At 36.6% G+C, this 13456-nt stretch overlaps 1 protein-coding gene across 4 annotated transcripts in view; it reads right to left on the bottom strand.

Annotated features, from left to right (window-relative positions):
• LOC110441556 (rho GTPase-activating protein 1-like) overlaps positions 1–13413 on the bottom strand; it is a 35872-nt gene extending 22459 nt beyond the window's left edge. Inside the window, exons 1-8 of one of the 4 annotated variants that reach the window (XM_021484737.1) lie at positions 12880–13413; positions 10700–10801; positions 9622–9633; positions 6811–6867; positions 3705–3808; positions 3133–3199; positions 2813–2900; positions 2324–2455 (exon numbers count right to left, since the gene is read on the bottom strand). In XM_021484737.1, the coding sequence (XP_021340412.1) occupies positions 2324–2455; positions 2813–2900; positions 3133–3199; positions 3705–3808; positions 6811–6867; positions 9622–9633; positions 10700–10801; positions 12880–12937 (620 nt within the window). In that variant the 5' untranslated portion in view covers positions 12938–13413. Of the gene's footprint in view, positions 1–2323; positions 2456–2812; positions 2901–3132; positions 3200–3704; positions 3809–6810; positions 6868–8168; positions 8199–9621; positions 9634–10699; positions 10802–12879 lie in introns of all 4 variants that reach the window. The other 3 variants (XM_021484738.1, XM_021484739.1, XM_021484740.1) reach the window with 3 other exon arrangements.
• Positions 13414–13456: the final 43 nt, after the last annotated feature.

Genomic DNA, 13456 nt, shown 5'->3' on the forward strand with positions numbered 1-13456 from the left:
AAGAAGTTGTTTGAAGATTTTAAAGACATCTGACACCAGTGACCTTGAAAGTGGGTCAAGGTCATTCATTTGAACAAACTTGGTAGCCCTTCATCCCAGCATGCTACAGGCCCAATATCAGTACCCTGGGCCATTTGGTTATTGAGTAGAAGTTGTTTGAAGATTTTAACATATTTGACCCCTGTGACCTTGAAAGTGGGTCAAGGTCATTTATTTGAACAAACTTGGTAGCCCTTGATCCCAGCATGCTACTGGCCAAATATCATCTACCTAGGCCTTTTGGTTATTGAGAAGAAGTTGTTTAAAGCAAAAAGTTGACGCCGGACAGACGGACGCCGAACAGACGGACGCCAGACGCCGGACGACAGACGCCGGACGGACTGACAGACGGATGCCGCACCAAAACATAAGCTCACTTGCCCTTCGGGCAGGTGAGCTAACAACAATAGCTGGAGTACAGGGCAGACAATAACTTATACCTACACAAATATTAACAACAATAGCTGGAGTACAGGGCTGACAGAACTAGACTATTCCTATCTTAACTGTTCTAATGTAACTTGACTTTTATATAATACAGATAGGTTACTTTCTGTGGATGATCCTCTAAATACTGAATGGAGGTTATTTTTGCCTGTCTGAAACTACATACACTACAGACAACGCAATTTCTGTCTGAGACTACCTACACTACAGACAACTTACTTCCTGTCTGAAACTACATACACTACAGACAACTTAATTTCTGTCTGAGACTACATACACTACAGTCACCTTACTTCCTGTCTGAGACTACATACACTACAGACACCTTACTTCCTGTCTGAGATTATGTACACTACAGACAACTTACTTCCTGTCTGAGACTACATACAATACAGAAACCTTACTTCCTGTCTGATACTACCTACAATAAAGACACCTTACCGCCTGTCTGAGACTACATACACTACAGACAACTTACTTCCTGTCTGAGACTATGTACACTACAGACAACTTACTTCCTGTCTGAGACTACATACAATACAGAAACCTTACTTCCTGTCTGATACTACCTACAATAAAGACACCTTACTGCCTGTCTGAGACTACATACAATACAGACAACTTACTTCCTGTCTGAGACTACATACATTACAGACAACTTACTTCCTGTCTGAGACTACATACACTACACACCTTACATCCTGTCTGAGACAACATACAATACAGACAACTTACTTCCTATCTAAGACTATATAGATTACAGACAAACTATTTCCTATCTAAGACTACATACACTACACACCTTACATCCTGTCTGAGACTACATACACTACAGACAACTTACTTCCTGTCTGAGACTTCATACCATACAGACACCTTACTTCCTGTCTGAGACTACATACCATACAGACACCTTACTTCCTGTCTGAGACTACATACACTACACACCTTACCGCCTGTCGAAGACTACCTATAATACAGAAACCTTACCGCCTGTCTGAGACTACCTACACTACAGACAACTTACTTCCTGTCTGAGACTACATACCATACAGACACCTTACTTCTTGTCTGAGACTACATACCATACAGACAACTTAATTCCTCTCTGAGACCACTTACAATAGTCACCTTACTTCCTGTCTGAGACTATAAACAATACAGACAAATTACTTCCTGTCTGAGACTACATACATTACACACCTTACTTTCTGTCTGAGACTACATACACTGCAGACAACTTACTTCCTGTCTGAGACTACATACACTACAGACAACTTACTTCCTGTCTGAGACTACATACACTACCGACAACTTATTTCCTGTCTGAGACTTCATACAATACAGACACCTTACTTCCTGTATGAGACTACATACACTACAGACACCATACTTCCTGTCTGAGACTACATACAATACAGTCACCTTACTTCCTGTCTGAGACTACATACACTACAGACACCTTAATTTCTGTCTGATACTACCTACAATACAGACAACTTATTTCCTGTCTGAGACTACATACAATACAGACACCTTACTTCCTGTCTGAGACTACATACACTACAGACAACTTACTTCCTGTCTGAGACTACATACACTACAAACACCTTACTTCCTGTCTGAGACTACATACACTACAGACACCTTACTTCCTGTCTGAGACTACATACAATACAGACAACTTACTTCCTGTCTGAGACTTCATACACTACAGACAACTTACTTCCTGTCTGAGACTACATACACTCCAGACCACTTACTTCCTGTCTGAGACTACAAACACTACAGACAACTTACTTCCTGTCTGAGACTACATACACTACAGACAACTTACTTCCTGTCTAGCTCACGGTACACTTGTAGCAGCCATGACAGCTTGGGTTTGTTCTTGCTGGTCAATCCGTAGTGAAAGTACACAATCACATAGTCATTCTCCACATACTGGTCCAATGTGTGCTTCAAATATCTGTCCAAAACAAAGTGATATTCAAAGCCTTATATAGACAGGTTTGACTATGCCTGTTTTCGGCTTATAATATTACATAAAGAATAACAAAGAGGTGATTAGACTTTTTCAGAGCAAAGACACTGAATTGTAAGAGTCGAAAATCAACACCTCATATATGTCTCTCATACATAAGAAAATATTTTTTAATATTATCATTATAAGCCTATATGATTACTTCCTAGGTGACAAACATATAGTCAAATAGTACAGAAGCTTTGTATTTAATGCACATCACATGTACTGATTTATAGATTTCAATTTATACAATTGCCATGATTTCAGTAATCAAGTAGCAGGACTTCCTTTATCACTTACAGGAACAGTCGCTGATGGTCTAACTTCTCACTAGATGGAAGCTTACATGAGGAGAAGATGATCACCTTTCGACCATAAACATCATCCCCTAAGAAAGTGAGAAAAACTTCTTATCAGCAGCAAAGAGTTGGGTACAAGATTCAGAACTCTTAATATGCTAAATCGTACATAAAAAGAATTTCTCTATAGTTTACTAGGTAAAATTGATATTGCTCTCTATTGAGCACATTCTTAGCCTATGACCTTAGCATAATGTGATTGGTCAACTTTTATCAAACACTGAGTAATCTTTATATGTAATTTCAGAACAATTTTTTTACCTGCAACTTCAAGAATATTGTGTTGGGCTACATCCTGAAACTCCCCTTCATCTTCCTCCTCACCATCCTGTTACCATAGAAACACAGGCTTTGATTCAACACATTAAGGTACAGCTGTATCTTTAACCTATTTCTGGTACAGGATTTGACACTTAAATTGTAGGTGAGATGTCAAAATGACTGTAAATACCCTTACCTATATATAGTATCAACCAAAATGAAATCTTACAGATGGTGTTCTTAAATAACAATATAGATCTGAAAAGTAAACTTAAATTGACCTTATACGTGTACAAAACAATAATCCAATACTTACAGACAGTGTACCTAATTAATGGTATTGACCTGAAACAACTCACATTGACTAATACAATACTTACAGACGGTGTATCTAATTAATGGTATTGACCTGAAACAACTCACATTGACTAATACAATACTTACAGACAGTGTACCTAATTAATGGTATTGACCTGAAACAACTCACATTGACTAATCCAATACTTACAGACGGTGTATCTAATTAATGGTATTGACCTGAAACAACTCACTTTGACTAATACAATACTTACAGACGGTGTTCCCAGCTCTTTTTCGAAGTCTTCATCAATGAGTCCATCAGGAGTTATAGAGCCACTCTGGAAGGCACTGCCTTCTGAATTCTCCCTGGCTAAGTCTAAAATCAGATTTTTTATATTTGTGATACAAAGATTTAATAATTAAAATCACCTTCAAGGAAATTCTTAACTTATCCCAGGTGCAGATTTGATTACATGACAACTACTTCTTCAAATAATACATTTAGTATATGTACTAGGAAACTGAAATGAGTCTGTTGATAACATTAACCTTGATATCTGACACTGATTCATAAAGCATTCAAATACATATACCTTTATATAATCTGAGAGAACACACTTATTGTAGAAGTGGTGACGTGAACCTATGACCTAGCATGACAACCTCCACCTCATACGTAATCTGTGTCACAGCATTCTGTATCATTTAATTACAAGAAAATACACCAAATGACTAGCAAATTGCTGTACTATATCAATATTGCTGTTAACAATAGTCACGTTTTTCATTTTAATTCACCTTTTCAAAGAAATATAGTAATTAACATTTATGCATATTGTTTAATAAATGAATGAGGTAGAGCATTATACTGAACATTTGATCGCCTGTTAAACATCAATATATAAGTGATTATATCAGTGACAAGTCTGAGAACATGCATTATACTGAACATTTGATCGCCTGTTAAACATCAATATAGGTGTTTATATCAGTGACAAGTCTGAGAACATGCACTGTCAGCAACATACCCTGGTACAGTATAATGCTATAATCATATATTACTGATAGGTATACAAGATCAGAAAATCACACTCAATGGTTAGCCGGGCTAGCAGTGCACATTCATCTATAGACATGTGTCAGACACTGTCTACTTATACATGCAGACCAGCTGTTGTAGCTATCAAACAGAAATCAATCAAAGTCTGTGGTAAAACAGGATGTTCCATGTGAACATGAAAATTGTAAGTTACAATTTGGAGATTTTACACAAAATTTCCAATTTTTATAAATATTTCAAAAACTTGACTGTTACAATGTATAAGGACACCCAATATACAGCAGTAGGTTTGTTAAGAGTGTCCTGTGAAATATTAATCTAAAGCTCTAACCTGTATTGATCTAGGACTACAGGTGTTGTGCGAATTCATCACATGTACACGCAAGAACAGTAAGTCAGAGAAAAACTCCTGCATATTCATCTCTTTCTAAAATGCTTGAATGATGGACTACAGAAAAAAAGTCCATGAGAACATGCAAGACAAGAGGTCCATTGGACCTGTATCGCTCACCTGGTTTTATATTTAAGTCATTACAACTTAATGCATTAGTACTGGGACCACAATATCTGACTTTCAACTAATCAGAGGCCTCCATTGAGTTGCCATGTTAACAGATTTTGAAATAAGTAATATGTCATATTACAGGGTGTAATTAGGCAATACTTAAATTTTCATTCAACTATAGGCTTTTATAAACCTAGAAACCAGTTTTTAACAATTTATGAAAACTACACCATAGAATATGATAATCTAGCTGTACCATTTCTTAGGACCGCAGGGGTCAAAACAACCTCATTCAATTAAGAAATGTTTGTTCTTCCTCAATAATGTTTTTGACCAAATTTTGTACAATCCACTCAGGCAATTAGGGGAATATTAGCTTCTTAAATCAAAATATTAGATAATTTTCCTCTTTGGGGCCCAGTCTTCCTAGCCTTAGGGGTCGAACCAGTCTCATTTATTTAGGAAATGATTGCCTTCCCCCAATGAAGTTTCAGAGCAAATCTGGTTGAAATATTCTCTGGCGTTTAGGATGGCGTTTTAAAGCAAAAATAGCTAAGTTCCCCTTCAGGGCCCTGCCCCCCTGGCCTCAGGGGTCTAACCAACTTCATTTCTTTAAGAAATGATTGCCCTCTCCTAGTGATGCTTCAGACTAAATTTGGTTGAAATCCTCACTGGTGGTTAGGAGGAGTTAGTTTTAAAGCAAATTTAGCTAAGTACCCCTTCAGGGCCCCTCCCCCTTGGCTTCAGGGGTCGATCCCTCCTCCTTTATTTAAGAAATGATTGCCCCCCCCCCCCCCCTAGTGATGCTTCAGACTAAATTTGGTTGAAATCCTCCCTGGCGTTTAGCAGGAGATGCGTTTTAAAGCAAATTTAGCTAAGTTCCCATTAAGGGCCCCGCCCCTCTGGCTTCAGGGGTCAAACCAGTCTCATTTATTTAGGTAATGATTGCCCTCCCCTAGTGATGCTTCAGACTGAATTTGGTTGAAAGCCTCTGGGGCGTTTAGGAGGAGATGCGTTTTAAAGCAAATATAGCTAAGTTCCCCTTCAGGGCCCCGCCCCCCTGACCTCAGGGGTCGAACCATCCTCATTTATTTAAGAAATGATTGCCCTCCCCTAGTGTTGCTTCAGACTAAATTTGGTTGAAATCTTCTCAGGCGTTTAGGAGGAGATGCATTTTAAAGCAAATATAGCTAGGTTCCCATTCAGGGCCCTGCCCCCCTGGCCCCAGGGGTAAAACCAACCTCATTTATTACAGAAATGATTCCCCTCCCCTAGTGATACTTCAGACTAAATTTGGTTGTAATCCTCTTTGGCGTTTATAATTAGGAAATGTGTTTTAAAGCAAATTTAGCAAAGTTCCCCTAAGGGCCCCGACCCCCTGGCCCCAGGGGTCGAACCACCCCTATTTATTTAAGAAATGATTGCCCTCCCCTAGTGATGCTTCAGACTAAATTACGTTGAAATCCTCTTTGGTGTTTAGTAGGAGATAGGTTTTAAAGAAAAAGTTGACGACGGACGACGAACGACGATGGACGACGGACGACGGACGACGGACGACGGACGTTGCGCACAGCATAAGCTCACTTGCCCTTCGGACAGGTGAGCTAAAAATGTTATATATTAAATATCGACATTCCAACATAACTGCACTGTAGTTTGCTTTTATTTACATGTAAACTTCCTCACAGTGAAACTCGGTATCCACTGAAAAGGTATAGAAAGAGACGGCTGATGAAAGGAATCCTGCCGAGTTTTAGTAAATAGCAATAAAATAGGACAGGTAAAACTGATCAGATGTATACTGATAAATTACACAAGTCCACCTCCCAGGGTAACAGTGGTAAAGTATTTCCTGTACTCCCATACATATCTAAAATGGAAAGCACAAAACAACCGAGCATTAAAACTTCCCTAAAAACCTCTTTCATGCACAAATAATTACTTTCTATACTGGTTTTGTACAAGTCCTGCAGAAGATATAATCTTTCTACTTTCATGAAAGACACATTTAAACACATAGATAGAAATAAGACAAGATAAAGGCAGCAAACCTAAAACTATCCAACCACCAGGACAAACTGCTCTATCAATGGATACAGCTCAGTTATACAGCTTTAGGTGGTCAGGATGCACAGGGGAAAACACGGCACAAGAATATACCTTAACCCTTTCACCACTGTAAACCATAATGGACTCATCCATATCAATGCATGGTAGAGTCTACTAAAGTTACATAGGGGTGAAAGGGTTAAAGGACGCCACTTATGTTGGAATATTGCACAGCGATATTACTTGGAACCTACAGAGAACTTTTAGTTAAGCTCACCAAAGAAAGGTATGGGTACACAAGTGTTGAACTATATGATACTAAGTCAATAAACTCGCATTAAAGGAGTTTTACCATGAATTATATATTTGTTTTATTTATTTATTTTGAGAGAAAGAGGTTTTAAACAATCTTCAAATCATTCTGGAACCTTTTTGAGCCAAAAATATAAAATTGCATTAGAAATTCCAAACAGATAGCTGATTCCATGGAGACAGTAAATACAGGTGTGTAGTGGTAGAGTCTGAATGGCAACCGATCAAGTTTAGGTTGTTGTGGTCAACAGATACAGACTTTGAAGATCAGACTTTTTGTATACCACACTGAACATGTTCATGAAAGCGCCGTTGTGTTTGTGTTCCGTTAAAAGTGCTCATAACAGTACCATGTAATGTTGACCTACTAAAATGAACATCCGATAGTGTCTGGTAAGAATGACATAACACAAAACGAATTGAATCAGCATATCATGTCATGATAATAAAACCCATTACCAAAAGCTTCATGCCAAATTTGGAGGAAATCTATCAAATATCTTGAAGGAATTTATTTACCATAAGTAAATGGAAAGTATGTTGGACAAAGCATAAAAAAAGATAATTAGGGTACAGGAATTGACCCGGTGTTTTTAATATTGTAATAATAAAGGTATTAAAAATCATTATCACAATGTTTTACAAAAGTATGTACAACAGGAGGTTAAGTTGACATGGACCCAACTGACGAGTAAGGCAGCTGGTACAGCCATCGTCACACAAGGCGTTGTCTGTACATATATGTAAAGCTTGTGACAGTGATTTTCTAGTGATCTGTACAGAATTGGTGCTAATTTCCCCAATATTTACCTCTCAGCTCTTCCTCTAAGTCACAAGCAGCTGATGTACAACAAAAACAACACATAAGTAAACACTAGCTGCATAGCTGGCTGCCATTGTTCCTTATACCCAGGAATACAAAACCTACATATTACTAATTGATAGCAATTAATCACCAATTCAGTGAAAATCTGTATCAACCATTGACAAAACAATAATTCACAGCAACCAAATGTTCATTAGGTACGTGTCTGTGAAAACACTGCAAAAATCATTTGTGTTCAACTAAAATGTTGTGTATTACATCCATGTGCTGTTGACATCTAGGTGGTGAACAGTGACAAATCGGACTCCAGGTCCAACACAATTCTGTAATCTACATTAAATAGTTATGGAAGTAAAATAAACGAACAAATTTGTGGAATTCATACCCCCCACTTTCAGGACATGTATTAGATGCAGTCTTTTTGAAGCCTGATTAATTGTGTGTAAACATGCACAGATCACATCATGATGGAACTCAGACAGAAGGATCGATGCTTCCCATACCATAATACGTTCCATCAAAAGTTTTGATAGGCGTATGAAAATTTAAGTACATTTGTTCCTTTTTCAAATTGTCTAGATCTTTTTTTTTTATAAAGAATTACATCAGGTTAAGTCCCTTTTAAAGCAATAATACAAACAAATAAGTCATTTTATGTTTTAATTCAATGTTTAAAAACCCTTTTCAAATATTGCTACAAATGATTTTCTTAATTCGGACCATCAGGGTCCCTTTTCCCAAATACCTTGATGGATTTCAGTGTATTGCCCTCTATTGGTACTATCTAGGGTGATCCTGAGAGAAGAATACTGATTCCATCTTGGAGTTTTGGATTAGCACAAAAAGGCAGAAGACTTGTTGGGTACCAAACAAGGAACATTTTATTATTAATGTTAAAATGAGCTGAGAATATCCAACCAATAATATTACAAAAAGCTAAGCAGTGATCATGATGTGGTTAAGTTTTTGATAAAATTGTATCAATTCATATCAATTCAACATACAAAAAAATAAGGAATATGTGGATTTTTTATATTACTAATATGGTCTTTAGTTTCACAGGCATGTTATTTACTTCCAAACAATGACCACAATGACATTTCTGTAAAAATATCAAAACAGTTTCTGCAAATTATTATTATAATTTCAGATAAAACATTTCAATGTCTTAGACAAATAGGAGCATGTCAGGGGTAGGGCCCTGAGTGTGTGCTCCTATAAAACATGTCCACCTCTCAAAGGAGGTATATTGTACAGCAAATTGCTTCTGCTAGTTATAACCAGTGTCATACAACATCTTGTAATAACACAGAATATGTGGTTGTAGACCAATCACTGATATCTATATATACCATCGAAAATAAAGTTAGGTTCAGTATAGCTTATAAATGAAAGTAAATTATAGAAATGCAATCAACAAAGTGAAAATAGACTTACACTCCATGTCTCCTAGAAATCAAACACACAAATCACTAATATAAACAATTGAAAACACATGCGTACAGCAACTACCATACTAGCTACCCCACTGTCAATGATAAATTACACTGAATTGATTGTACTTCAGTCAAAGAATCAGATGTGAATTATATCACTTTAAACTTCACATTATTTCAGATCTATCACAAATGTTGTTGAGAGTGTTAGGAACCTGTACTTTATATAATTACTTATACATGTACCTGTGGTTGGTTCCCTAGTGCTCTAGACTGTAATACTTATACATGTACCTGTGGTTGGTTCCCTAGTGCTCTAGACTGTAATACTTATACATGTACCTGTGGTTGGTTCCCTAGTGCTCTAGACTGTAATACTTATACATGTACCTGTGGTTGGTTCCCTAGTGCTCTAGACTGTAATAATTATACATGTACCTGTGGTTGGTTCCCTAGTGCTCTAGACTGTAATATGTAAACATGTACCTGTGGTTGGTTCCCTAGTGCTCTAGACTGTAATACTAGACTAACATTCGGATAGTGTCATTTGAGAGAGAGAAAAAATAGTAGAAATATTTATAATACACAATAGATTGGGCTTTATGAGGAATATCTATACAGTACAGATGTGACTGTCATGAGTTAACGTTTTTCTAATTGCCCCATGCTGCTGACCTTTTCCTAACAATTCAGTATCTGGTTTAAGTGGGGATATTGTAGAGCTAATGACAATTTTAATTATGTTATCTATCACTTTAATTCATGCACAGTTTATATGATTAAATTACACAATGCAACATGCAAACATTTGTTAAAGGATCAAACCCGACTGCTTAAGAAAAATATTCCTAAATTTGATATTTCTAAATATGTCACAATGAAATTTCTTTTTCTGTTTAAAAACAATTCTATTTTACATTTGATTTGTATGATATACAGAATTATGTTAATAACTTCCTGATAAAAAGCCACATGGACCGCTGACACAAGCTCTTATAGTACAATATTGCAACAGTGAAAACATTTTGTCAATAAAAATCTCATGATGTAATAAAAATTGAATTCATCAATAATATTACCGTCATCTGCTGCAAGTTCTAAGCCACTTTCATCGAATTCAAATTCTGGCTCCTCTGTACTTTCAAAGAGTTGGCCATCTTCATTTCCATCTGAGGGAAAATCTGTGGAAAGGATGGAGCAAAAATTAAAACCGTTAAGGACAACATTTTACAGATGTAACATCCAGTTAAATCCAACCATACATTTATATAATTGTCATTCCAACAGATGGAATAGATGAGTCTGATGTAAACAAATGTCATTATCAATGCAGCCAGTATGAACACAAAATTTAGGACTATTGACTCAAGAAGTGTCTTTCAAAATATACACTATACACATGTATGTAGAGTTTTGGTTTCATTGGGGCTTAACGATACCTTCACACACCCAAGATCATATGAAGATGGTTGCCTAGGGAGACATAGCTGAAAACAAACAAAAGTAGGTAGAATAGAAGAGAACAAAATGGAAGCCCCAGCATTGCAACAGGGCCAGGAGATCAACAGGGCCAGGATATCAACAGGGCCAGGAGATCTATTTTGGTTTCTTCAATATGCCCTAATTATATATAATTATATAAGACCCAAAAACCCTTAATTGTACTAGAGCACCCACATTAATCTCTTCTCATAATTAACATGCAGATGGATACAACATGTAAATTGATGATGTTGAATTTTTTGATGACGAACATGCAAATATTTTCTTCTAGTTTCTCCTTGTGCTGTTCTGGTGGTATCATCATTCCAAAGCTTAAAGTTACAGATGTTTCTGTTGTAAATCTTGTTCACTATCTCATATATCTCAATCAAATCCCCTCAAAGTCTTCTGTATGATAAGGCATCGATCATATTTGACACACTAAAGACCAAATTAGAGACGGGGATAGCTCTTCACCCATCATATAATCTGTTGAACACAGTTTGTATGCACTCTCCATCAATGGGCAAAATGTTCAGATGTCAAGTGATAGTCAAATTGCTCATTAAAATATGGGACACATTTATACAACATATGGATATATTATATAAAGTTCTTTTTTACACAACCAATAAAATTTTCTATGTGACGTTTCAATGACTAGTAAGAAATGACCAGTGAAGAGGTATGCACACAAAGGTGTAAAATGTGTATGAGTTGTCCACAAAATTGATGTCGATTTCGGCTAAGCTGTAAGCATATGTCATAGATGTGCGAAAGTCTTTGAGCCCCATCATCTCGATTTAGAACTGGCCCACTGTGGTGTATCCAGATGGCTTTCTTTATCTGCCGCTTTAACAGATTGCTCTCTTTGTCCAAAACTTTGGAATTATGCCAGTCAACCACATGATTTTTCTGTGTGGCATAGTCTGTGATTGCCGATTTATTTATCTGGGACTCTTTGGTTTCTGGTGTACACCTAGGCAGACCCCAAAATACCTTCCAGTCTCTCCAATATACAACGCGTCACAGTTTTTGGATCCAATTTTGTATACACGATCTGCAAAGTTTTCTTTAGGTTTTTTATCCTTAGGGTGTACTAGGATATTGCGAAGCGTCTTATGGGGCTTCATGGCTGTTGCTATGCCATGACGTCAATATATCCTCTGGATGGTTTCAGATATACCTTTTATATATGGGATGACCACTTGATTTTTGGTTTTGTTCTTATCCTTGATTGGCCTTTTTTTGTTTTGTTACAGTGTACATATCGTACTAGTCATCGAAACGTCACATAGAAAATTGTATGGTTGTGTGAAAAAGAAATTTTCATAATCCATACTTACCAACCTGAAGAAAATGTTTAGAAACAGATATTGTTTGCATCTAAAGTAAAATTAAATACATATGTATTTCTAAACTAACAAATCTTATTAAAGGAGATAATACAGCCCCAATCAACCTTTCATATACATAGTTGTAGTTCCTGTAACCTTTTTAGGATATTCAAGCTCTTTCAACCCCAGTACAGTAGATATTTTATAATACAATATTCCCTTACCTACCAACCAGATGTTTTTTTAAAAAGTGAAACAAGAAACAGTGCACACATGCCTGAATATTTCATATTAGCATGTTCTAATCTGAGCCAACTTTTTTCATGAAAACCTATATAAAATAGGTTCATTGCAAGTATCTATGGCTGCAATTTATTCAACAGCGACAGTGCTATCAAGACACACTCAAGTGTTATGTAAAGTGTTAAACAAACGCAAACCTTCGTTAATGTACGGTTGCGGGTCACCTCCTCCGCTTGCAGACATATCTGTATCCATGTTGTGTTAAGTCATGGGTTGCAGAAATTACAATTTAAGCACCATAACACTGATTTCACTTTGACAAGTCTGCAATTTTATCGCTGTCAATATTTTTATAATAATATTGGTAACCAACGAATTCCTTATAACTCCATAATGGATTTGCATGAAAAGATTTTGCAAAGCATGAATAACCGACGCAGCTGACAGTGATATATAGATATAACGATAATGAAAGAGAGTTGGGCTCTGGGCTACCGTTCTGTCACTGCGAGATCGTGACACCTGAACGCCCAAAATATGCACATGTTTTATGAGTTTAAAAGTAACATTTTCTTTCGTGCATTAACATAAATCTAACAATGACAAATAAATATTAATTTTCCGTGTAAAAGTTAATGCAGCTTGTAACTAGATAGAGCAGCACTTTGTCATTTAGCTATAAAAATAACCTAAAAATTGACAAGTCGGTGAAAACGTCAACATCCGGTGAATACTTCCGGAAGAGTTAATGCCCTTAGCTGCAAATTAACCAAT

The sequence above is a fragment of the Mizuhopecten yessoensis genome, unplaced genomic scaffold (assembly GCF_002113885.1).
Source record: "Mizuhopecten yessoensis strain PY_sf001 unplaced genomic scaffold, ASM211388v2 scaffold716027, whole genome shotgun sequence".
In the NCBI taxonomy this organism is placed as follows: domain Eukaryota; kingdom Metazoa; phylum Mollusca; class Bivalvia; order Pectinida; family Pectinidae; genus Mizuhopecten; species Mizuhopecten yessoensis.